Below are 25610 nucleotides of genomic sequence, written 5' to 3'. Positions count from 1 at the left end.
TTCGTGTCAAAGTTTAATTCAATACCACAAATTTAATACATCTTATTTACATCAACACTAGCACATTTTATTTTAAATAAGATAAGTTCTATAAAAACGTGGTACCATGTTCACTGTAGTTACTTGCTCTAAAACATTTTCAGTTCTACAATTTAATGTCGAAGTATCAGATCGAGATTTGAAATCGGATCAAAGGCGCAACCAAGGGGGCCCGCTCCACTATTTGAGAAGGACTGGATTAGAATAAAACCAATAGTAGTTTTTGATTTTATTTTCTTATTTTGTAATTTGTTCAAACAATTGCATGTATAGTAATAGGATATTTGTAGTTGTATCATTTTGTTCATCTTATATTCTTAAATTTTTTACAAATACTTTTTTATTTGATTTGTTTGCCTCAAATCTTTGTCCTGCATTTTAGTCTGGGTATAATCATGATCAGTAAATTAAAGGCAAAATCCGTAGCACATAAAAGGGGCAGTATTGCTACAATACAGGTCCTGTAATGATTTCTTTATTTTTGGAAATTTGCTGTATCGCCCACCCCAAGCTAGCCACTGAATATTTGGTTTAGTTTTATATATGACCAAATATCATTTCTATATTACAATGATTGTCTTTTTGTATTCAGGTTTGATTAGCAGAGCCTTGCCCAGAGAAGGTCTCCATGGCGATGCTAAAGAAAGGCCACTAATCACTGGATCTATCATGCAAGGTAATCTTTAGTAATGTTCTCACTTCTGTTACGCACTTAAGAAAAGCTAAACTATGTTTATTATAATTTCAGGAACACCTAGAACCGCTGCAGAAACATATGAAGACGCTCTGAAATATGGAAAACGCATAAAACGAGAGAGCCCACCCATCCGCTCTTTTGATGGTGGGATTGGCAAAGGAAAGCCCTACGAGGGAGTTAACACAATTAAAGAGACTGGGCGCTCTATTCATGAAATCCCTCGACAAGACCAGTCGGGCCAGGACCTCAGGAAGACCCCTGACATGTCAGACAGGAGGGTCATTGAGGGATCCATGCCTCAGGTTAGAGTGTTTGAATGGCGGATTCCAATTACATTCTGGAAACAATTTACAAGATGCTTTATTTGTCGTTGCACTTAAAAAGTACAAACCCCGTTTCCGTATGAGTTGGGAAATTGTGTTAGATGTAAATATAAACGGAATATAATGATTTGCTAATCCTTTTCAACCCATATTCAATTGAATGCACTACAAAGACAAGATATTTGATGTTCAAACTCATAAACTTTATTTTTTTTTGCAAATAATAATTAACTTAGAATTTCATGGTTGTAACACTTGCCAAAGTAGTTGGGAAAGGGCATGTTCACCACTGTGTTACATGGCTTTTCCTTTTAACAACACTCAGTAAATGTTTGGTAACTGAGGAGATACATTTTTTTAAGCTTCTCAGGTGGAATTCTTTCCCATTCTTGCTTGATGTACAGCTTACGTTGTTCAACAGTCTTGGGGTGTCCGTTGTGGTATTTTAGGCTTCATAATGGGCCACACATTTTCAATGGGAGACAGGTCTGGACAACAGGCAGGCCAGTCTAGTACCCGCACTCTTTTACTATAAAGCCACGTTGATGTAACACGTGGCTTTGCATTGTCTTGCTGAAATAAGCAGGGGCGTCCATGGTAACGTTTAGGGCTGCGAATCTTTGGGTGTCCCACGATTCGATTCAATATCGATTCCTGGGGTCACGATTCGATTCAAAATCGATTTTTTTCCCCGATTTAAAAGGTTTCTCTATTCATTCAATACAAAGGATTTGAGCAGGATCTACCCCAGTCTGCTGACATGCAAGCAGAGTAGTAGATTTTGGTAAAAAGCTTTTATAATTGTAAAGGACAATGTTTTATCAACTGATTGCAATAATGTAAATGTGTTTTAACAATTAAACAAACCAAAAATATGACTTATTTTTCTTTGTGAAAATATTGGACACAGTGTGTTGTCAAGCTTATGAGATGCGATGCAAGTGTAAGCCACTGTGACACTATTGTTCTTTTTTTTTTTTTATAAATGTCTAATGATAATGTCAATGAGGTATTTTTAATCAATGCTATGCTGAAATTATAACTAGTATTGATACTGTTGTTGATAATATTCATTTTTGTTTCACTACTTTTGGTGTCGTGTTTGTGTCTTTTCTCACTGCTCTGTTTATTTCAGTTCAGAGTGTTGCTGGGTCAGGTTTGGTTTTGGAATCGGATTGCATTGTTATGGTATTGCTGTGTATTGTTTTGTTGGATTGATTAAAAAAAAAAAAAAAAAATTTTTTAAATGAGAATCGATTCTGAATCGCACAACGTGAGAATCGCAATTCAAATTTGAATCGATATTTTTCCCACACCCTTTGTAACGTTGCTTGGATGGCAACATATGTTGCTCCAAAACCTGTATGTACCTTTCAGCATTAATTGTGCCTTCACAGATGTGTAAGTTACCCATGTCTTAGGCACTAATACACCCCCATACCATCACACATGCTGGCTTTTCAACTTTGCGCCTATAACAATTCGGATGGTTCTTTTCCTCTTTGGTCTGGAGGACACGATGTCCACAGTTTCCAAAAACAATTTGAAATGTGGACTCGTCAGACCACAGAACACTTTTCCACTTTGTATCAGTCCATCTTAGATGAGCTCTGGCCCAGCGAAGCCGACTGCGTTTCTGGGTGTTGTTGATAAACTGTTTTCGCCTTGCATAGGAGAGTTTTAACTTGCACTTTCAGATGTAGCGACCAACTGTAGTTACTGACAGTGGGTTTCTGAAGTGTTCCTGAGCCCATGTGGTGATATCCTTTACACACTGATGTTGCTTGTTGATGCAGTACAGCCTGAGGGATTGAAGGTCACGGGCTTAGCTGCTTTCGTGCAGTGATTCTCCAGATTCTCTGAACCCTTTGATGATATTATGGCCCGTAGATGGTGAAATCCCTAAATTCCTTGCAATAGCTGGTTGAGAGGTGTTTTCTCTTAAACTGTTAAACAATTTGCTCACGCATTTGTTGCAAAGTGGTGACCCTCGCCCCATCCTTGTTTGTGAATAGCTGAGCATTTCATGGAATCTACTTTTATACCCAATTATGGCACCCACCTGTTCCCAATTTGCCTGTTCATCTGTGGGATGTTCCAAATAAGTGTTTAATGAGCATTCCTCAAATTTATCAGTATTTATTGCCACCTTTCCCAACTTCTTGGTCACGTGTTGCTAGCATCAAATTCTAAAGTTAATGACTATTTGCAAAAAAAAAAATGTTTTATCAGTTTGAACATCAAATATGTTGTCTTTGTAGCATATACAACTGAATATGGGTTGAAAATGATTTGCAAATCATTGTATTCTGTTTATATTTACATCTAACACAATTTCCCAACCCAAATGGGATCAGGGTTTGTACAACAAGCTTTGTTTACAGTTAATCCGTCCAAGAAACAGAAATACAAAATGCCGGGCGGTACAGGACAGGAAGCTAATGGGTCGCCACATGGGCAACGCCTCATAAAAGATCACATCCAATCCAATCCACTTTGTTCATTTAACACAATTTTAAAAGTAATACAAGTTTCACAAAGTGCTGCACAAAAAATACACACTTAAAAGCAGAATAAAACTAGGACAGGTTAACGCAGTCCTTCTCAAATAGTGGGGCGGGTCCCCCAGTGTGATCTCGGAGAACATGCTTTTTTTTGCCGTACTATAATATCACAAAGCATGTGTAGCCCTTGGCTTCACTTTAAATACGATTTGAGATGCGGAAAGACCGGTGTGTTGTTTTCTTTATTGTTTTTACGAATACAATGTTATGCAGAGTTGTACTTACAACTATTTTATAGAAAAATTATATTATTTATAGTCGCAGTGGAGAGTGGGGGCATTAAATATTTTCTTCTTCCTTGACAGCTTCATAACATAAAATAATTGAGAAGCACCGGTCTAGTGTAAAAAACATTTAACCTAAAAATAAAAAGATAAATATATAAAACACAACACAAAAATGGAGTACATAGCAAAAAAAAGCCACTCCAAACTGTTCTCCTGTAGGGAGTGCAGTATGGGACTAGGAAAAAACCTGAGCCAACAACTCGAGACTTGCAATTTCTGTAGGGATCGGGAGGTTTACAGCACAGGCAGCCAACCGCCACCACAGCCAGAAACGGTGTAGCTCAGTGTCGGCATGGGCGTAAAACGCAAAAAGGTGCGGGATGGGGCAGGTTACTTGTGTGCGTGTTTGCGTCATGTCTGTGGATGCGTGTGAGTCCGGGATTCTTATATGTCCCTTCGTCTGGCATCACAGTCTTTGTGCCTAATTCCGCAGAGTCCATCCATCCATTTTCTACCGCTTATTCCCTTTTTGGGGTCGCGGGAGGCGCTGGCGCCTATCTCAGCTACAAGTCGCCACATCATTGTAGGGCCAACACAGATAGACAGACAACATTCACACTCACATTCACACACTAGGGTCAATTTTTAGTGTTGCCAATCAACCTATCCCCAGGTGCATGTCTTTGGAAGTGGGAGGAAGCCGGAGTACCCGGAGGGAACCCACGCATTCACGGGGAGAACATGCAAACTCCACACAGAAGGACCCCGAGCCTGGGATTGAACCCAGGACAGCAGGACCTTCGTATTGTGAGGCAGACGCACTAACTCCTCTGTTGTTGCGAAAACATCGCAGGTCAACAATCAACATCAAAGTCGACAATCAACAAGTGTATATGAGGGATAAAAGGGAAGAATGTCAGAGCGCTGGGGCAGGAGGGTGTGGGGGGGATTAGGATGTTTGGGTTCGGTAGAGTAAATACATTCCAGTGCTTGTATACTCTATTTGCCCATTTCTGGCCCTCAATCATTATTTTGCCCATATTCCAATGTCCTTTTATAAATAAATGATTATGATATATACCGCGACCCCAAAAGGAAATAAGCGGTAGAAAATGGATGGATGGATGGATATATACTAGGTTTATCTTAAATCAATAATTCTGTCTGCTCATTGAACATATTTAATAATAAATTGTCTCTTTTTTTGTTGTTTTTGTTGTTGTTGACCAGATTCCTTCTCTGAACCAGCCTGCTATCAAGCACAATGTCAAGTCCCTAATCACCAATCCCAGTAAGCTTCCCCACAACCTACCTCAGCTTGAGGCCATAGAACGAGCCAAATATGAGGAGAGCAAGGCCATGCGCCACACCTCGGTGGTTAACTCGACTACCTCCGTGCTGCGCTCCACACACCAGGAGGCTGGCAAATCCCAGCTCAGCCCTGGCTTGTATGAAGATGTCAATGCCCGCAGGACCCCTGTGAATTACAGCTCCAATCCTGTGACCAGAAGTTCACCCATGCCAGGACGCTCATCAGAGGGTATAATAATTTGCCTCCACTCATTGCAGAGAATAGTGTAAAAAAGTATTCAGCTAACCTAAATATAACATGTTTTTAATAATAATAAGCATGTTTGTAGTGTTAAAAGTTATCTTGTAATCTATGTACGCCTAAACTGATCATAAAAGTGACACGTCCTTTTCAATCATCAGGATCGAAATCTTCAGCACATGAAAGAAAGACACCCACACAGAGGGAAAGTGTCCCAGCCAAGTCCCCAGTGTCTGGCGGTGACCCCGGCGCTTCTCACAGTCCTTTCGACCCTCACCACAGGCCAGTGGTATCTGGGGAAGTGTACCGAGGTCATCTGCCTCCACATCTCGACCCCAGTATTGCCTTCCACAGAGTTATTGATCCTGGTACTGTGCTTTTACATTGTTTCTTCCGTCATTAAACCAATCGATAAAATTCAGTCAGATGTTACAGTCAAAATAATTACAATAAACTACTATATATATTTGGGAGTAGGACAGGGGTATCCAAACTTGTTTTATTTGCGCACGACCCATTCAATCAATATGGCCACATCCACGAAAGCAAATATTTCGCTTGCCTTATCTGAGTATAAACAACTTGTGAAAAAATATGCACCCCTCCTGCAATCTTCAAACACGGTGGTTAAAGAAGAATTACAGACTCTATTATTAGCAATGTAGAATGTATAAAACACAGAATAAAATGTAATTCACAATAAAATAACATTACCATCTGGCAACTAATTACAGCACTAAACCTTTACAACATTTTGTTATGATAGTCTTGTTGCAAAATAGAATAAATTCCTATTTGTCCTCAAAATCTGACACACAAAACCCCGTAATGACAATGTAAAAACATTTTCTAGAGCTTTTTGCAAATGTATTTAAAATTAAAAACTTAAGAACCTCATATGTACAAAAGTATTCATAGTCTTTGCTCAACACTTTGTTGATGCACCTTTGGCAGCCCTTACAGCTGCAAGTATTTTTGAATACAATGCCACAAGCTTGGCACACCTATCTTTGGGCAGTTTCACCCATTCCTCTTTGCAGCACCTCTTAAGGTCCTTCATATTGGATGGAAGCATCAGTGCGCAGCTTTTTCATTGATATATAATGTCGGATTCAAGTCTAGGCTCTGGCTACACTTGAGGACAGTTACAAAGTTGTCTTAAACATTGCTTTGATATCTTGGCTGTGTTCTTATGGTCCTAGTCCTCCTGAAAGATTCACAGTCACCCCCGTTCTGAGTTCAAAAGCGCTCTCGCGCAGGTTTTCTGAGCATGATGTCTATGTACATTGCTGCATTCATCTTTCCCTCTATCCTGACCAGTTTCCCAGTTCCTGCTGCTGAAATACAAACCCTGTTTTCATATGAGTTGGGAAATTGTGTTAGAGATGATTTGCAAATCCTTTTCAAACCATATTCACTAGTTGAATGCACTACAAAGACAAAATATTTGATGTTCAAACTCATACACTTTTTTTTTTTTTTGCAAATAATAATTAACTTAGAATTTCATGGCTGCAACATGTGCCAAAGTAGTTGGGGAAGGGCATGTTCACCACTGTGTTACATCACCCTTTCTTTTAACAACACTCAATAAACGTTTGGGAACTGAGGAGACACATTTTTGAAGCTTTTCAGGTGAACTTCTTTCCCATTCTTGTTTTATGTAGAGCTTCAGTCTTTCAAAAGTCCGGGGTCTCCACTGTTGTATTTTACGCTTCATAATGCGCCACACGTTTTCGATGGGGGACAGGAAAGTACCCGCACTCTTTTACTACGAAACCACGCTGTTGAAACACGTGGCTTGGCATTGTCTTGCTGAAATAAGCAGTGGCGTCCATGTTGTTTGGATGACAACATATGTTGCTCAAAACCTGTATGGACCATTCAGCATTAATGGTGCCTTCACAGATGTGTAAGTTACCCATGCCTTGGGGACTAATACACCCCATACCATCCAAGTGCTGGCTTTTGAACTTTGCGCCTACAACAATCCGGGTGGTTATTTTCCTCTTTGTTCCGGAGGACACCACGTCCACAGTTTCCAAATATAATTTAAAATGTGGACTCGTCAGAACACAGAACACTTTTCCACTTTGCATCAGTCCATCTTAGATGAGCTCTGGCCCAGCAAAGCCAGCGGCGTTCTTTGTTGTTGTTGATAAATGGGTTTGGCTTTGCATAGCAGAGTTGTAACTTGCACTTACAGATGTAGCCACCAACTGTAGTTACTGACAGTGGTTTTAGGAAGTGTTCCTGAGCCCATGTGGTGATATCCTTTACACACTGTCGGTTTTTGATGCAGTACCACCTGAGGGATCAAAGTTCCGTAATATCATCGCTTACGTGCAGTGATTTCTCCAGATTCGCTGAACCGTTTGATGATTTTACGGACCGTAGACGGTAAAATCCCTAAATTCCTTGCAATAGCTCCTTGAGAAATGTTGTTCTAAAACTGTTCGACAATTTGCTTACAACAATTTAGATGTTGGGATCGCCCTATTGCACCTATAAAAAACTCTTAACACCAGCCTTGTTTATATATATGCTGTAAGTATATATGTAATGTAGTAATAGGCACATTCCTAATAACATATAATACTTAAGTATTTTGGTTATTTTAAGTATATGGCGGCACACAGACGCAACAAAAAGTTTGCTATTTCTTTGAACAACAACAACTAGGTATTGGGTCTGAGTGGAAAGTAAAAGTTTACCAACTTCTTAGGTCATGGCCACAACCGTCTACTATACAATTGAGAAGCATAACGTATAATCTAGAATGAACTTGCACCTACTTAGAGGCGATACAGCAGCTCACCGGCACAGTGCAGTATGTTCATAGCTGCATAACCTAGGTACATCTCTGTGACCGCGGCGCTGCTAAAAGTAGTTCCTCTGCATAAGGTCTTGTAATAACAATATCGCTAATACTTGGTTAATATGTAGGTTACAATACTTGAATTGAGTATTGTTGCAGATTTTTGGATGTTGTTTTTAAAAGGCTTTATGGACGCAACAGATGACTCCACTTAGCTGCATTGATAGTCGTCTCATAATTGCTGTATATTACAAGTAAGAATGCATAATTTTTTTTAAAACAGACGTGTTCTTGTCTTACGTAGGGATTGTGAATGATAGGCGAAAATCCCCAAGAAGTGCAGTTCCTTTATTGATCTTTTTCCACATTCTGTCCTCTTTTGCAGCCTTCATGTTTCCTAGGCAGCCATCTCCGACTGGCTACCACAACACATACCAGCTGTACACCATGGAGAACACGAGGCAGACCATCCTCAATGATTACATCACCTCCCAGCAGATGCAGGTCATCCCCCGACCTGATTTGGCCCGTGGCCTGTCACCGCGGGAACAGCCTGTTGCTATTTCTTACCCAGCTGGAGCTAGAGGTAGGGCTCCCAACCTGTTGGCCCTCTCTTACCAGCTTGTAGGAGAGGCTCTGGTTTTGAAAGGCTCTAGTTTTCCATCTGTGTGGTTGTGAAGTAGTACCTACCTTTTGCAGATGCCCAGAAGCAAATGACCTACACACACTTTGCTGATTGGTTTTTAATGGGGCTGCAGTTAATTTGCAATTTATCTGCAATTTGCAGTTACTAATTGATCATTTAACTCAAATATCAATTTTTTGGAGTGGTTGCCTAATACAGGTTAACCACCATTCAACTTTTTGCATCTCTACTGACCTACAAATCTATATCTAAGGACATAACCGATAAGGGTGTATATGGTGTTTACACAATCAGAAATAAATGAATCCGTTTTTTATTGTTTACCATTGGCCCTTTGCTTCTGTCTGTAAAAGGGATTATTGATCTAGCCCAGATGCCTCCAACTATCCTGTTGCCTCATCCTGGGGGAACAGGTTCTCCCACTTTGGAACGCATCGCCTACCTCCCTGGAGCTCAGCCCCCTTTCCTTACTAGGGCTTTCAACCCAACTTCCCTATCGCCAGGTGAGGATTCCCTCCCTAATGCCGCACTAGCTGTGTTCCTTTAACTTCCCCGCCAAAGTCTTGTGTTGTTTCACACCTTATGAGTGCAGACTCGCACTGGTCTCAAAACAGTCCAATTCTGTTTTTTAAAAATCTTACCTAGGCCTGTTTTGTATGTGGTCATGAATGCAGTATGTACGGTATCCAATGCGACTGCAATCTGAACTCTCCTGTCAGGTTCTTCCGATGTAAATGTAACAATAAGTCTCCAAAATTGACGTTTGCGAAAAGGGAATGGTGGAGGGAGGAACAGAAAACATTCAGTGAGGAAAATAAATTATTTTAGAACTTGCGTCAATGTCCCATCGACTTTTCATCCATGCACTACCCGAAACAAACCTTGCAGCAAGTGTACTACAAACGGCCAAAGCTTAAATTCTTGCGCTCATCCTTCTTGAAGTGGAGCTATGATGATTGTAATCTACATTTGAAACACTTTTTTGTGGTTCATATAATATGTATTGGATATGCTTTGGTGTAAATGTTGTACAAGTTTTGCCCCACACTCACATTTATAACAAGTTTTTTCAGTATGCCTACAGGATATTTGTTTCTAGAGGCGTTTCCAGATTACAAATGAAACCACGCTTCACCCTCTCCACAAGTATCATATTTAGGGCTGTCAAACAATTGAAATATTAAATCAGGAATAATAGTTAACTCAAAATGAATTCTTAATAATTACAAATAAATATATTTTTTCATCATTAATAAATGTACCATAAAGAGATAATTTTAAAATGTTTAATACCATGACTGGACAATTAGTTTTTCTTTGATGAAATGTGTTTTAAACATTGTTTTTTTTTAAAACAGCTCAACACAAAAAGGACATGAACATGCTTTCTATTTATTTTATTTTTTTTGGGGGGGGGGTGTCTTGCGAGAATTAGCATTTTGTATTAATACATAATTTTATTCTGACTGTGGAAGCCCTTGCATTCATGGAGGAGCTACACTAAGTTTACATACCAGTTTCATGAATTAATAATTCAAAGCGTGGATTGTAATGATAGTAAAATGGTTTGATTGTCAATGTTTGGTAATCTAATCCGTGATATTTATACCTGAATAAATGATTTTGATATTCTGTACATTACATGTTGTACAAGTTAATTGTTTTCATATTATTACATGATAATATCTTAACTAGAGGTGGGGGGACATAATATATTTTTAGATGCATTGCAATTCGGACATGTAGGTTTATCGAATCAATTAGTAAACGTCGATAAACGATTTATTTATTGTTAATAAAGTAATGCAGACAGTTCTAAAATTTGTCTGACTGCATGCAGCAAGCCACCTCACCGAGGGAGCTGACCAACTCCTTTACTATCTGGTACTTATGGACCACTTATGCACACATTTTCATTAATTTAATAGATTTGGGAATTAATTTAACTGTTTCTTATTCTGAATTATATTTTTTATGTTGCAAGTGAAACAAAAATAAATGTAATACTGCATCGATATACATATACTAAAGATGCATCAATAATAAAAAAAATTTATTGAATTTGAGCTCCTGAATCGTAATCGAATCGTGAGGTGCCCAAAGAGTCCCACCTCTAGTCTTAACCCTCTCTATTAATATATTGTAAGATTCAGTCCGTTAAACATTCTGTAATTTAGTATCAACCAGAACATGTTATAAAATAATTTACACAATATTTTAGACAGTTAGAAAAATTGCCCCATATTCCTTACCTGATGTACTAGCATTTATTTAGGTGCAAATATCACAGATTACTTCACAAACATCTTTGACAAAGCATGATCGTAATGTAAGACAATTGAGACATTTTTATTTGGTTAATGTAGTTAAACCAGATGTAAAGCACAGCACTTTTATTTTGAAGCCGGAAAAGTGTGATTGGTTTTAAAAAGATGTCTTGACATTTTTTTTAAGACGGACCTGACTTTTTGCAATAAAAAAAAGTCCCCTTTTGACTTCCTGCTACAGTCTCTAATTTCTGTTGAGCTTTTATGCCATCTTACTGAAGCACTCACGGTAACAATCTACATTTTAGGTTATCAATGCACCTTAACCGTAATCTAAACACGGAAGTAAAGCTCCTCATCTCTAAGCGCCAATGTGCGTCAGCAGGCGTTAGCTCCAATGATGTTGTCTCAGGGCTTTCAAAGATAAAATTGTCTTTTCTTGTTGGGAGAACTACTGGCTATGGTGAACATAGCATATGTTTGCTTACATCTGGTGTTTCCATGCATCTCAGCCAAGAGGTTTCCCTCAGCTAACCACAAGGAAAAGAGGGCAAGGAATTTAGTCCTTGCACGCATTTGATAAATGGATCTGGTTTATTATGTTTTCATCGATTTACAACAACAGTTGTTTTGTTGTTGTTCTTTTTTACGGTTGTGCTTTTGTTTTTACTTACTCTGCATTGGAATAACCCTCTTTATTTTTGTATTGAATCCAGGTGCATGGGAGAATCCCAATGCAAGAGTACACTTATATGAGCAGCACCTCAAATTTTATTGTCAATTTGTTTAAAAAAGTTCCTCAATCTTGATTCCTGCAGGAAAGTTAATGTGTTTAATGTCTGTCATTGTTGACCTCAGGCCACCCTGTCCACCTTGCTGCTGCTGCTGCTGCCGCCGCTAATGTGGAGAGGGAACGGGAGCGTGACCGTGAACAGCAGGAGAAGGAGAGAGAAAAGGAAAGGGAGCGCGATCGGGAGATGCGGGACCGGGAGATGCGGGACCGGGAGATGCGGGACCGGGAGATGCGGGATCGGGAGATGCGGGATCGGGAGATGCGGGACCGAGAGATGCGTGACAGAGAGCGAACGAGTGATTACATGCGCGGAAGTGAGTTGTTGCTGATTATGCAGCAGAGGAGTTGCTGGCATAAACTAACACTCATTTTTTCCTGTTAAAAGTTGTACCTCTTTTCAAGACATGAACAGATTAAATACAGAATATCAACAAAAAAATCAGGAAAAGAAAGTAAACTAAGTATTCAATCAATCAGCGTGAGTTGTGGAACCCACAGATTGGTTATGGGTACACCAATTAGTTATCTCCCTTCAGTGTGTACCTTGATGAGGAAGAGTCCACTGTTGTACGATAATTAGAATTTGGAAGAAAGACAATCATTGTTGCATCATCTATGTAAGATCTCCCACCCTGTAAGTTAAGGATGCATTTGGACAGTTTCAGTTAATGCGAACCTCTTTAAAAAAATCCTCATTCTTTTGGACCAGAAAGGCTGCGATTAGGTTAGCTTGTAGAACATTGTTTCCTTTCAGAGGAATTCAGAGGGGGGACATCCCACCTCACTTCTGGCTGTCCTAATATTATTAAGTGACTTAACTTGTAACACATCAATTACTTCCACCTCCAATCCTCCTCACTGGTGATTGGATGAATAAAGGAAGAGTTTGAAAAATTCCAGGGTATCCGCAGGATATTAAAAAGACCAAATTACAACCATTTAAATGTATTCCCTTATTTTTTTACATTCTATTAAAATCTCATAGAAATTCTTGAATAGGACTAATAAATGTTTAAAAAAAATGATTCTGTTATGTCGGGTCAGGTCCAGGATGTGGAGCCATCCTAGAGGGCAGCGTTTGTAAACATTGTAGTAAAAGTGAATTAAATGATAATGAAAAAGTTGAAAATCCGTTTGAAACGAGACACTTACCGCAAATACCACAAACACTTACACAGCTGTACAGGGATGGATTTTCATTCTTTTGTCCATACTGATGTGTAATGATTCTTTAATTATTTTCATTAAAGTCTTTAAAAAATCTTCAATTGGACTTGTTGAAACTTGCAGAGACCCTGTATGTTTTTTCCTATAAAATAAATGGAGGTTAAAACTAAAACCATGCAATGTTTTGCGTTTCTGGACTATTTTTCTTAAATGAAAGAGGACACAAAATTGCTCGTTTTTTTATCTTAGGCAAACACCATTCCCACGTTCCAACTTTTTTTGGATTGTCTCTCTGCTTAAAGGTACTGTTAGGGGTAGTCTCCATTCATTATGTTCTGTTCAAGGACAGAAGACAATAGATACAACCTGTCTTTTTATCCTTGCAAATACGCACCTATAGTGTGGTTTTGATGGTGATAAGAGGTGCCAGGAATGACACCAAGCGAAGAGTGGACGTATGTATGTGTGTGTGTCCAAAACACAAGCTTAGGCTAACTTCCAGTTTTATTGGACGACGTCCAGACAATTCCCTCAAGGAGGGGCTGCAAAGAGGATAAAAGCATGTGAGCAAAGGGACAATCAAGAAAGAATGAGCCACAGAAAATGGAGAAATGGGTCTTTTCTCTACCGTTCATATTGCTATTGTTTGTACTTACTCCATATGTACAATACATTTTTAATTTTAAATTGTAGTCCCTTTGCCTTACTCAGACAAGCCATTACAACAAAAGGACTTTGGCCAGTGAAAAGGGAGGTTCAAACAGTAGGGTCTGATGAACAGGGTCATTTACATCTTGGATGAAAACCCCTTGGCCATTGCATTAGCCATAGCCAGAACACTGAAGATGGGTTGTGGATGGGTCTTCTAGTCACATTGACCCAATACACATGAACAAGACTGCAAATTAGTGTTTTATGATCCTGCAGAGCCTTTGTTAGTCTCCATACCTAATTCCACAGATGATCTGCAATTTCAAGTTGCCAAGCGACATCCTGTCAACATTCAGGATTTAAACAAAGTCACTAAAGAAGTGTGAACCTAAATCTCTTCTTAGATATGCAACTCTAGTGACCCCAACTGCAAGAAACCCTACCTTCTGCTTGCCAATTATTGTTTTCATCTACTACATTTTGCATGTGGGATCAAATATATATATTTTTTTCTTCACCGTTGTTGGTTTTCTATCATAAAAACATGTGGACTGATTGAAGTCGTTGTTAGGTGGCAAACTTGGAAAATCAGCTGGGATCGAATAATTATATGCCCCTCTTTTATATCTTTGTGGCGATCAGGTGGAGCAGAGCAACCAGGCCGACCAGGAAGCAGAGGATATTTGCACTCTTCTTCACCCTCACTCAGGACGCAGGAAGTGGTTGTTCAGCAGAGACCAAGCATCTTTCAGGGCAAAAGTGTTATCACTTCTCTGATGTAAGTCTTAATATCTTCATCTATTGGCACCTTTATGCACCCTGACTAGTTGGTTGCACAATTCATGTGACCACCTAATAGTATAAAGGAACAACCAGACTCAAACGTTAAAAACATAATGGAATTTATAACGTAACTGAAATCAAGAACATTCCTCCCCAAATTGTCCGTTGTTCAAAATGCATTAACAAACGGCTACTTGAAATACTGCCCTTTAAGACAAGCAAAGAAATTAGCACAGAAATAATGTTAGCATTAGGGATGTGCCGATCAATGGGCTACCAATCAGATCAGTATCAGTCGATTTTCGGGGAAAAATATGTGATCGCCATAGCCGATTAATTTTACTGCCAATCACAAACGCAGATCCGTTCTGACTGACACTGCATCTATTTTTAGTTCCCCGGCTAACAAGCAGATACAGTAGCAGTAAATTATGCCCCTCCTCTAAGCTATCACGAATCACCTACTTTACAGCAAAATTAACAGAAGTTCTTTGTATCTAAAGTTTCCTTATCATGATTCATTATCACTGGAGGATGAGGCTGAATATATTACACACCCAGGAAGAGAATAAGGATATTATTATTTTTTGATTAAATATTGTGTTGATGTTCCTGCACTTTCAGTAGCACTTACACAAATAAATAAAACATTTAGTTAATGTATGTGATTGATATCGACCAATCTCACTAATGGATGATCGGTATTGGAAAATTAGCAGCATAAAACCTCGATTGAAACTTTCCTAGTTACCATACAAAAAAACTGATTTGAATACTACTTTTTTTTTTATATATATCCATCATTCCTTTTCCTACTGCTTGGCCCATTTGGGATTGCGAGAGGACTGGGGCCTATCCCAGCTGCACTCAAGCGGAAGGCAGAGTACACTCTGGACAAGTCGCCATCTCATTGCAGGGTCAATACAGATAGACAAAGGCTTCAACAAAGTATTTGGCAAAGACTGTGAATACTTACAGTATGTACATGTGGTTATTTTTTTATTTTGTTGTACATTTAAAAAAAACAACAATATAAAACCTTCTCATCTAGTCACAAAGGGCTATTGACAAAAAAATAATATATTTATTTTTATCATGTAGTCTTCTATTTCTCCTGCCTTAAAAAATGAGCAAGAAAAGCAAATTTGGGACAATGTATACAATTAAAATGATGGTGATGAAATATGTCAAATTTTTAAACACATTCATAATATTTTATGACAAACTCAGCAGAAAGCAGAGAAAGAACAATCAACCATGGATGACAAAAGGATTAAAAAATGCTTGTAATAAGAAAAATGCAGTTTTTTACTTCCACAATTTTCTAAACTCATTGGAAAAATAACAGATTGGAGCGTTTCACAAACAAATATATTTTGATGGCTTTGTTGAATGCTCAACAAAAGAGAAGAAATATAACCTTGGAGAAAAATGTAGTTTAAAATGTGTATGCACATAGAACACTTGAGACCTTTATATGGAATTAGATTATGGAATGGATTAAGCAAAGAAAACAAACAATGTATTAATATGATCCAACTCAATAAACTGTTCAAACTCAAAGTGTTTAGAAAGTACAAAGAAGAAGGACCATAATAAACATTCTGAATGTATTGATAATCTTATTTATCTCACCATATGCAATACAACATACTTCACTTATTATTTATTTATTTGTTAATGATATTACTTATGGAGTATATTGTGGAAAAGTTGAGAACAGGAAGTGAACAAAAGTGTTAGCAACAGCTATGTACAGGAAAAGGGGTAGGATTAAATAGGCTCTCCTTCTTTCTACTCCTTTTCGAACATGTTGAAAGTGGAAATTATGATGTATCATGTTGTATGCATGCACGTTCGAAATAAACTCAAACTCAACTCAACTTTTGCAAATAAGGCTTTAACATAACAAAATGTTGGAAAAGTGTAGCGCTGTGAATACTTTCCGGATGCAAAGTACATTGCCAAAAATAGACGTTGCAACTGGCTTATAGGCGGGTGGTCCTTTTCTCCTCCCGTCTTCATGTCCCTTCCTTCACCCACCAGCAAGCGGACGAAAAAATTAAATCTTGCAGTATTTCAAATGTAACTATGCCAACATATTACAAAGTGTACGACAGGCGTCAACTCTTACTCGATTTTTCAATTTACGGTAGTATTAAAAATAACACAGGGGAGCTTCTTGCTGTCACAGCCGTATATGTGACATGCTCCTCAGTCTCCGCGGTGCCAGTGTGTCTCCCTGAAATGGCTAAGGTATCACAGGAACGCGTTTTGACCACAACAGGTGGCAAAATGATCGCATGGATAAATTGATTTATAAATCATTAAGTGCATTGGCGAAAAAGTGAATTTTATGTAATTGCCTCAATCTTTTCTATATTGTTAAAATCAGATGTTGGCAAAGCCCTAACACTCACCTCTGCGTGTTGCCTACATATCCACAGCCTGTAGAAATGTTTGTAAGTCAGCCGTTAAGTTGGCATGAGGCACCACATATTTCCACTTCAACGTCAGTCTTGATACATTTCATCTTTGCCGAGAAAGATTGTACACCAGGTTTTTTTGTGGAAACAAGCTTGTTACATGAAGACCCTGGTTTGTGCACTTCACTCACACTGATATCTCTGTAGCACATGATTACATTTTAAAAATGTCTGATATACTTAAAACTATTTTTTAGGCCTCATTCAGCTGCAACGACATCAGCAGCCCAGAGTAACTCCCGTTACAGTACTGCCGCTGATGCCCTGGCTGCCTTGGTAGATATTGCCGCCTCTGCTCCGCCTGTGGATATGGCCAAAGTTAAGGAAAACAAACGAGATGAACGGGATGATGAAATATCTTCGACATCTCGGCGAGCGGCAAGCTTCTCGGAACAACATCAGGAGTCAGAACGGAGATCCCTTGCTTACGGAGCTCAGACGATGCCAGGGAGCAAGCCCCACCCGGCATACACTGAAGCTGTTGGGGTTAAAGAGAAGGGACCCCAAACATCGAAGTCACGCATTGAGGAAGAGCTCCGAACACGAGGAAAAACGACCATTACAGCCGCCAACTTCATTGATGTCATCATTACGCGACAGATTGCATCAGAGAAAGACTCACGAGAGCGAGGCTCTCAGAGCTCTGACTCATCCAGTAGCTGTGAGTATGAGAAGTTTCATCAACTTTTCTTGTAATCGAATATTTTTTTCTATCACATCAGCTGACCTTCCAAACTGTTTTGTCCTTTTTCTTGTACAGTGTCATCAAGTCGATATGACAACCCTGGCGGGGGAGCCATTGAAGTGATAAGTCCTGCTAGTTCTCCAGTCCAATCTCAACAGGAAAAACTTGACGAGGGGCAACAGACAGCAGGTGGAGACTCACTACTCACGCACACACACACACACACATAATCACACACAAACCTTACAAGCAACCAGTCCTTGTTGTCCTTTTTGGTTTGTAGCAAGACCCTGAAGGGGAACTATGATTATTTTAATTAAAAAATAAAACCACTTCCCTGTTGTTTGTATAATACAAAATGGATATGCTCTGGTGTAAATTTTGCATGAATTTTGCTCCACAGTCACATTTATAGCCTGTTTTTTAAATATGTCTGCAAGATTTTCGTGTGTGGACACTTTCCCTGATGGCAAATGAAACCACACCCCACCCTCTCCAAAAGTATTTATTTATTAAGTATCTTTTGAAAATGTTCACTGTTTAAATGTATATCTTGAAGACAAACATAATCGCTATTTTTTTTCAGTCATGGTCGAAAATAAACCTAATAGAGATTATGCTGATTTTAGTAGCACCTGTGTCAACGCACGTTGCACGTCTGTGTTTAAGCACATGCCATGATTAGATGGAAAAATACTTTATGCTACCTTATCTTATTTTCTCAAAGTAGTAATGTTGCAATGGTGCCACTTTTCCCGCTGGAGTTCAGCGTCTAATCCTATTTCTTGGTGGCCTAATGTTGTAGATGAATAAATGTGAAAGAATATATATTTTATAATATTTATTTTATAAACCGAGCAAGCAGGAGTGCATGAAACGAGAAGAAATATACTGAAGTTTCAGCGGCAGCAGTCTCAGCAAAGGGGGCGAAAGCTTGCCGGATCAATATGTCCAAGGATGTCCACATATGTACATCCGTCAATGTGTGACGAAACAGCTTTCCCAATGTTAAAAACAATAGTCCAAAACCCAGCGAACGAGGGCATCCAAAACGGCGTGTAAGCCCACGGTTAAACGTATGAACCTTATGATTTGATGATTTGGCATTGTTTAACATGAGTATTTTTAAGTCAGAAAAGACATATAGGTCCTCTTTAAATATGACATTTTATGACTTTCACCTAAACTGCTAGTCAACCGTAGTAAAGGATATCATAAAATTATTGAGGGTTTCCATTTGGGCATTAAAAAGTATTAAGTCATTTATTGGATTTTGTGAAAATTAAACCTTTAAATGGCATTAAAAAACATTATATTCGATGTCCAGGGGCATTAAAGAAATATAATAAAATTGTATGACTGTGTTGCTGCGGTCATCGATAAATTGCTACGACGGTCTGTTTTTATTTTTTTTCTCCGTCTCTGGCTTTCAAACTGGTTACATGTGGTGGAATGAAAAACTTTGCCATTCTTTGGTGACTGTTGGCATGGAGTCCTTAACTCCTGTATTGTTAATGAGGAAACTCAGCTTGTTTCATACACAATTCCTTTATTTCAGTCGTCTCCACTTCAACAAACATGAGCTAATAACTTGCCTAACATTAGCAACTCTCGTGACATAAGCACCTCACGTGACCTATGATGTCCTCGGCTGGACAACATAGGCGATTCTCACAACACACCACAACTCTTATTCTTTGATATTCCTCCAATAAAGGAAAAATAGTTGTTTCAGTTGCCTGAAACTTTATACCTAACTTGCTATTTACTGTACCCATTAAAAACAAACTGTGATCCTTGTAAAATAAAATCTATTCAAGATGTTTAATTGACTCAGACTATTTCTAATGCATCTGAAGGACTTTTTGGCATTTTTCCAAATATCATTCTATGACGTGTCTTTTTCTTACATGTTTAAATAAGTTATCCGTTTCTGAACACAGGCATCATTTGCATTCCTAGTTTGCATCATTTATTATTCCATAAAACCTTTTAACTATTTTTGAAAAGTCTTATCCAAAATTTAAAAAAATGTATCCTCCAGTTTGTGGCTATTATAAGGCATATATTCAGAGGCTATGGATTTTTACAGCAGGTTTTTAAAGAGATAAAATAAAAACAAATATGAATTCTGGTTTTATTTTATTGATCCACTAAGTGCAGTTCCCCTTTAATCATTTTGATTGAAGGTACAGTGTGATGATTGAAAGGCACAACCTTTAATTGGCTATTGTTTACGGCCGGCGCACGTAGTCAGAACATCGTCGCTTGGAATGCTACATCCTGTGGTGAATGCAAGAAACTGGGAAACTGCAAAAGTAGCTGGCTGGCTAGCTTTTCAAAACTTTGTTAAATCTTGTCGATTATAAACCCAGATAGGAGTTATGCCGTATATTCAAAAAGACCTACAAACTTTGCTCAATAATCATCCATGCAGTGAAATCACACATTATCAGCTAATTACAATTTGGCTATGAAATGCATGCAGCAGTTAACGCTGCCACACTTTTTTGGCATGACCGTGACCAGATAATCTGTGAACTAAAACGTTTGACATCCCCCAAAAAATAAATTGCTGAACACAATTACCGTATTTTTCGGACTATAAGTCGCAGTCTTCTCCACAGTCCAGCGGGGGGTGAGACCCGGCCAAAGCAAAAAAAAAATATATATATATATATATATTTATTTATTTAAATGTTTTTTTTTTTTTTTTTTATAGTTTGGCCAAGTCTCACCCCCCGGCCAAACTACACAAAAAAACGTGACTTATAGTCCGAAAAATACGGTATATGTAAAATATTTACACAAGACAGTGGTGTCTTGGCTTTTGGTGTTGAAAGCCAAATACTATTTTAAAAAAACAGGGGGTCAGTTCTTATAGGAAACAATAAAAATACAATGAATTGGTTTCAGACACGCAAAAACACTTTTTTATAGAGAATCATTTGTACTTATGAACACCAAAAATAATGCAGAAACATGACAAGTAAAAGGGGCTGTCCTAACCTTTCCTTGACGCAGATGCCAAGAGAGCACCAATGTGTTTTAAGAATATTATCCCACCCACTTGTGGCTTTTAAGACGTAATGACGTACACTACGTGCGTACGTAATTTGTGTTTGTGTGTTGTTTGCTAATGAAAGCGATTTGGATAGCTAACGTTAGCTATCATTGAATTTATATATTATCATAACAACAACATGACTGCAAATTGTTGCTTCTCATGGACTGCTTTTAAAACTTAAAAAAAAACATTATGTAGATTCACCTGGTCACCACATTAGTTACACCTGCACACTCTCAGGTTGATTCAGAGTGCATAAAGAAAGAGCTGCTTTTAGCAGCATTAATGTCACTGCATGTCAGTGTTACTATGCGCATAAAAAAGATTAGATGAATATAATACTTTATTTTACTTTATATTTACTTTACTTTGGGTTTTATCATAGCCTGAAGCAAAACCCCGCCCCACTGGCATAGATTTTAATTTATTGTCGAAATTCTTGCTTCCACCTCGCGTGGACGTCTCGACTTAGCCAAACCGAAAAAAACCTGCCAACAGAGGCATCCAAAAACTGGATGGAAGCTCACGCCAAAATGCATCAAGCTTAAGATTTGACTCTTTGACATTGTTTAACACAAGTGTCCATCACTTTAACATTTAATTCAGAAAAGACAAAATTCATCAGAAGTCCCCTGACATTTGATTGTTTTTAGTGTGCATTATAAACACGAGTATTTAAGTGGCCGCCGCATCTTTTATTTTCTGCTTGCAGCCCTTGTTGAAAAAAAAGAGCCCTAATCTAAAGTATATGTTGCTATTAAGAAAAGTAGCAATGTATGAATGTTAAAACCTGTTCTCTGTCTCATCACCCTCCTCAAATTCTCAATTCTCTGCTACCATGTTTAGCTGGTATGCGGGTTTATGACATGAGTCGATACCGACCTCCAGGAGAGTCCCCCCAGCCCAGTTCCCAACAGCCCCCCTCTTCCCAGGCTGACAGTTATTCCCAAGTTCCCAAGACACACCGGGTCATGACCCTGGCAGATCACATCTCGGTAGGAAATGAACATAATATAACAATAAAACAAAGTAGCATCATACTGGCTGAACATTCAAATTAATTTATCAATTTCTTTCACGCAGCACATTATAACCCAAGACTTTGCCCGGAATCAAGACCCTCCTACAGTTTCTTCTTCAGCCTCTGTCACATTCCAGAACACGGTGCCTACAAGTCGAGCTAAGTTGTCAAGTCACTACAGTCCTGAAAATCAAGTCCAGGCCCCACATCAACACAGACTCCCCAGCAGGGTTTCCCCAGAAAACGTCACAGACAAGCCCAAATCCAGGTAGAGGTCATTTAGTCATTACATTATCAAGGTGAATAAGCTATAACCCATCATCTCAACACGATCCCCTCCCTCCCTTCTAGACCTGGAAAGTCTCCAGAGAGAGGTGGAAGGCATATGGACAACTATGAACCCATCTCACCACCACAGAGCTACCAGAGCACGGACAAGCAGGAGACTGCTGGGCCTGCAACCCAAAGACGAGAAGCAGAGAACTCTGAGATCAGGTACATTAGCTGCGTGCTAGATACATCGTTAACAAAAATAAAACATCCATCCATCCATCCATTTTCTACCGCTTATTCCCTTTCGGGGTCGCGGGGGGCGCTGGCGCCTATCTCAGCTACAATCGGGCGGAAGGCGGGGTACACCCTGGACAAGTCGTCACCTCATCGCAGGGCCAACACAGATAGACAGACAACAAAAACAATGATTTTTAAATGTATACATTTTTCATTTAGACATAATGTGGTATATAAAAGCGATAAATCCTTAGGGATACATACATTGTTCGTAGTTGCTTAAAAAAAGGCTTTGTGTCTATGAGGGCGTTCCAATACATTCCTTTCCTTTCATCCTGTTTGGCCATTTTTCCCCCCTTTTTTAATTCTTATTTTTTAAGGAGACTAATAATGATTTTGATATACGATACATTTAAAACACTTCCTTGGGATCTAAATAATGTGTATTGAATATGCTTTGGATTAAATTTTGCTCCACAGTTACATTTATAACCTGTTTTTTGAATCTGTCTGCAAGTTGTTGGGCTCTGGAGGTGTTCACAGAATGCAAATGAAACCAAGCCCCTCCCTCTCCAAAAGTATCATCATTTATTTTTTGAAAATGTACATTGTTTAAATATATGACTTTAAATCCTCCCCGCTATTTCTTTTCCAGACACATATACAAATTTACCGTCACAACATAAGGTATACCCTTACACTTGCCAATCGATTCAGAGAGTACAGCAAAATAAACTGTATTTAGCAGCAATTATGTCACTGCATGTGTCTGTGTTATTATACGCATGCCACTATTAGATGAAAATATTACTTTCTCCTTCTTTTTTGCATAGTTTCTCAAAGCCTAAAGCAGAGGGGGAGTAGCTCCTTCCCTGTCCGGGTAAGAGCTTTAAATGATGTCCAAATAAGATCGTCCACCTTTCTCTGACGTTGTGACATAGCCAGACTGAAAAACATAGCAGGCAGAGGCATCCAAAATTGTGCAAAAGCTCACGTCAAAATGGATGAACATTATGATTTGATGCTTTGACGTTGTTCAACACCAGTATCCAACATTGCAACATTTAGAAGTCAGAAAAAATTAATTAATCATAGGTCTCATTTAAATATTTCGACATCTTCCATATGTTTTTGACGATGGTTAGTTATTTTGTCCAGCAGGTACAATATGGCGGTCTTGGAAAAGTTGTTTTAAATCTGTACCCAGCAGTTGGTTTCTCATTTACAGTACTTACTTTATTTCCTTGTCATCTATTGAATTACAGGAACGACTCACGATCTCCTGGCAGTGTCAGTTATCTGCCCTCCTTCTTCACCAAACTAGAGAACACCTCACCTATGGTGAAATCCAAAAAGCAGGAGATCTTTCGTAAGTTGAACTCCAACTGTGGTGTCGGTGATTCTGATGTTGGTAAGTGGGGCTCTGTCTTCCTCTTGTTTCTAAGTGAAATGCATGCATCAAATGCTGAAACTATCTTGTTAAGTGTGCGTTTGTGCGTCTGCATGACATGTGTGTTGACTGCCACAGCTCCTTCTGAATGTCTTTCTCATATAAGCATGTCCTATGTACTTACAAATATATACTTATCCGGCATTTTGTTTATTCAATATTTAATGTTGTCTTGCAGGAAATGCCCAGCCTGGCACAGAGATTTTCAACTTGCCTGCAGTTACCAGCTCCAGTAAGTTACCAAAATACCCAAGTGACTATTTCTAACGGGAAAGTATTCAACTAAGTACAGTTCCTGTCATAAGTTTACAGTACATACAGTCATCCAGGGTTTGAATGTCTTGTTATTTTCGGGCCGTTAATGATTTATTTCAACACAACACACTTTCTCATTGGATTTAAAAAGCGCACACTTATGAAGTTCTACTTTTTTTAAATTTACGTAAGGTCACAATTATATACATAGTTTCAAAAAATACTGTACACCCAGTACAGTAAATTATATAATAAGTGATACTACTTTTTACTTGACAGGACTATCTCTATTAAAGGGGACCCACAATCATTTGTATCTACATATATAACACTTCCTTTTGTTATTTTCCATTTGTTACAATTTAGTTTTTTATGCTCTAACTATGAAAAGCTTTGATTATTTAATATCCTACTTTGAGGAAATACACTTTTCGCAGTCATGTCCAGTCCATTTTAACCGTGATGATAAACAAGGGATGACTGTACCCCAAAAGAAAAGGGCCATTATGTGTTTCGACCGTACATTTCTCATTGTATGCTTTGTGCTGTCTGTCCTTCATAGGCAACATCAACCCGAGGAGCCACTCCTTCAGTGACCCTGCCAGTAACCTGGGACTTGAGGACATAATTCGTAAAGCCCTAATGGGCAACCTGGAGGACAGACAGGAAGAGCAACAAGGAGGAGTAGGTGCCATCAGCAACACGAGCAGTGACACCCGCCAAGAGGCCAATCCGTCACCCAGCATTGGTACATGAAAATCACAATCATAGTATACATTATTTCGATTTGAAATGAAGAGTTAAAAGTTATGTATGTTTGTCTCCGCATCCGCAGGGAAACAGAAGCAGAATAAAGGCAACAGCCGTAAATCCAAGTCTCCTAATCTTGGTCAGGCCTACTCAGGAGTGGATCGTCCTTCCTCAGTGTCCTCTGTCCACTCCGAGGGAGACTATCACAGACAATCACAAGCCCAGCCCCAATGGAGTTGGGATGACCGACCTTCATCTGCAGGTAAGATTTTTTTTATTCATCACACTTTATTTATAATGTTGTTAGCGGCACAACAGTTATTTGATGACTGCTTCATTGAGCAGCATTATCTTTAAGATAGCATCATAACTCCTCTGTTGTTTGTAAAGCTGTGTTAACATTTCATTAAATATAAACATATATTTTTAAGTTACTTGGCACACATTTTGGTGCTGTCTGCTTAGTGTTCGCACTTGTATTTTTGTCTTGGAGCAAAAAACATGTATGAAGTAAGGACATGGTTGGTCAGCTTTTGTGACTAAGTACGTTATAGAATGTAAATATTCCACAACAAAATATTTAACTGGGTTGAATATGCGAGTTAATTTTGAATTCTATGATTTTTACTAGCTTCTACAGTAACAGCTTCTAAAATATACTTTTAAATCTTACAACAACTCACAATTTGAGTCTGATCCTTGGGGTGACAATTTGATTTAACACGATTCTCAATTCAAACAGATTTTTGCAATATATTTTTTGGGTATAAAAATTATTTAAAAAAGGATTTACAAACATAGTTCATCATAGGTACACGTCAACTGTGAGAGACAGAATGTGAAAAAAAATCCAAGAATT

At 38.6% G+C, this 25610-nt stretch overlaps 1 protein-coding gene across 8 annotated transcripts in view; it reads left to right on the top strand.

The window, feature by feature from the left end:
• The window catches only part of ncor1 (nuclear receptor corepressor 1), a 132662-nt gene that overhangs the window by 101281 nt on the left and 5771 nt on the right, over positions 1-25610 (top strand). For 3 of the 8 annotated variants that reach the window (XM_061897967.1, XM_061897960.1, XM_061897968.1), the window contains 17 exons: positions 632-715; positions 788-1038; positions 5081-5390; positions 5564-5770; positions 8606-8806; positions 9220-9369; positions 11992-12240; positions 14387-14522; positions 17211-17674; positions 17774-17887; positions 21612-21760; positions 21849-22054; positions 22138-22281; positions 23562-23707; positions 23925-23978; positions 24564-24749; positions 24837-25013. In XM_061897967.1, the coding sequence (XP_061753951.1) occupies positions 632-715; positions 788-1038; positions 5081-5390; positions 5564-5770; positions 8606-8806; positions 9220-9369; positions 11992-12240; positions 14387-14522; positions 17211-17674; positions 17774-17887; positions 21612-21760; positions 21849-22054; positions 22138-22281; positions 23562-23707; positions 23925-23978; positions 24564-24749; positions 24837-25013 (3228 nt within the window). The remainder of the gene's footprint in view (positions 1-631; positions 716-787; positions 1039-5080; positions 5391-5563; positions 5771-8605; positions 8807-9219; positions 9370-11991; positions 12241-14386; positions 14523-17210; positions 17675-17773; positions 17888-21611; positions 21761-21848; positions 22055-22137; positions 22282-23561; positions 23708-23924; positions 23979-24563; positions 24750-24836; positions 25014-25610) is intronic. The other 5 variants (XM_061897963.1, XM_061897961.1, XM_061897965.1 and 2 more) reach the window with 5 other exon arrangements.

The sequence above is a fragment of the Nerophis ophidion genome, linkage group LG04 (genome assembly GCF_033978795.1).
Source record: "Nerophis ophidion isolate RoL-2023_Sa linkage group LG04, RoL_Noph_v1.0, whole genome shotgun sequence".
NCBI lineage: Eukaryota > Metazoa > Chordata > Actinopteri > Syngnathiformes > Syngnathidae > Nerophis > Nerophis ophidion.
The sequence above is the reverse complement of the archived record's forward strand: the minus strand, read 5'-3'. Positions and strand labels throughout refer to the sequence as shown.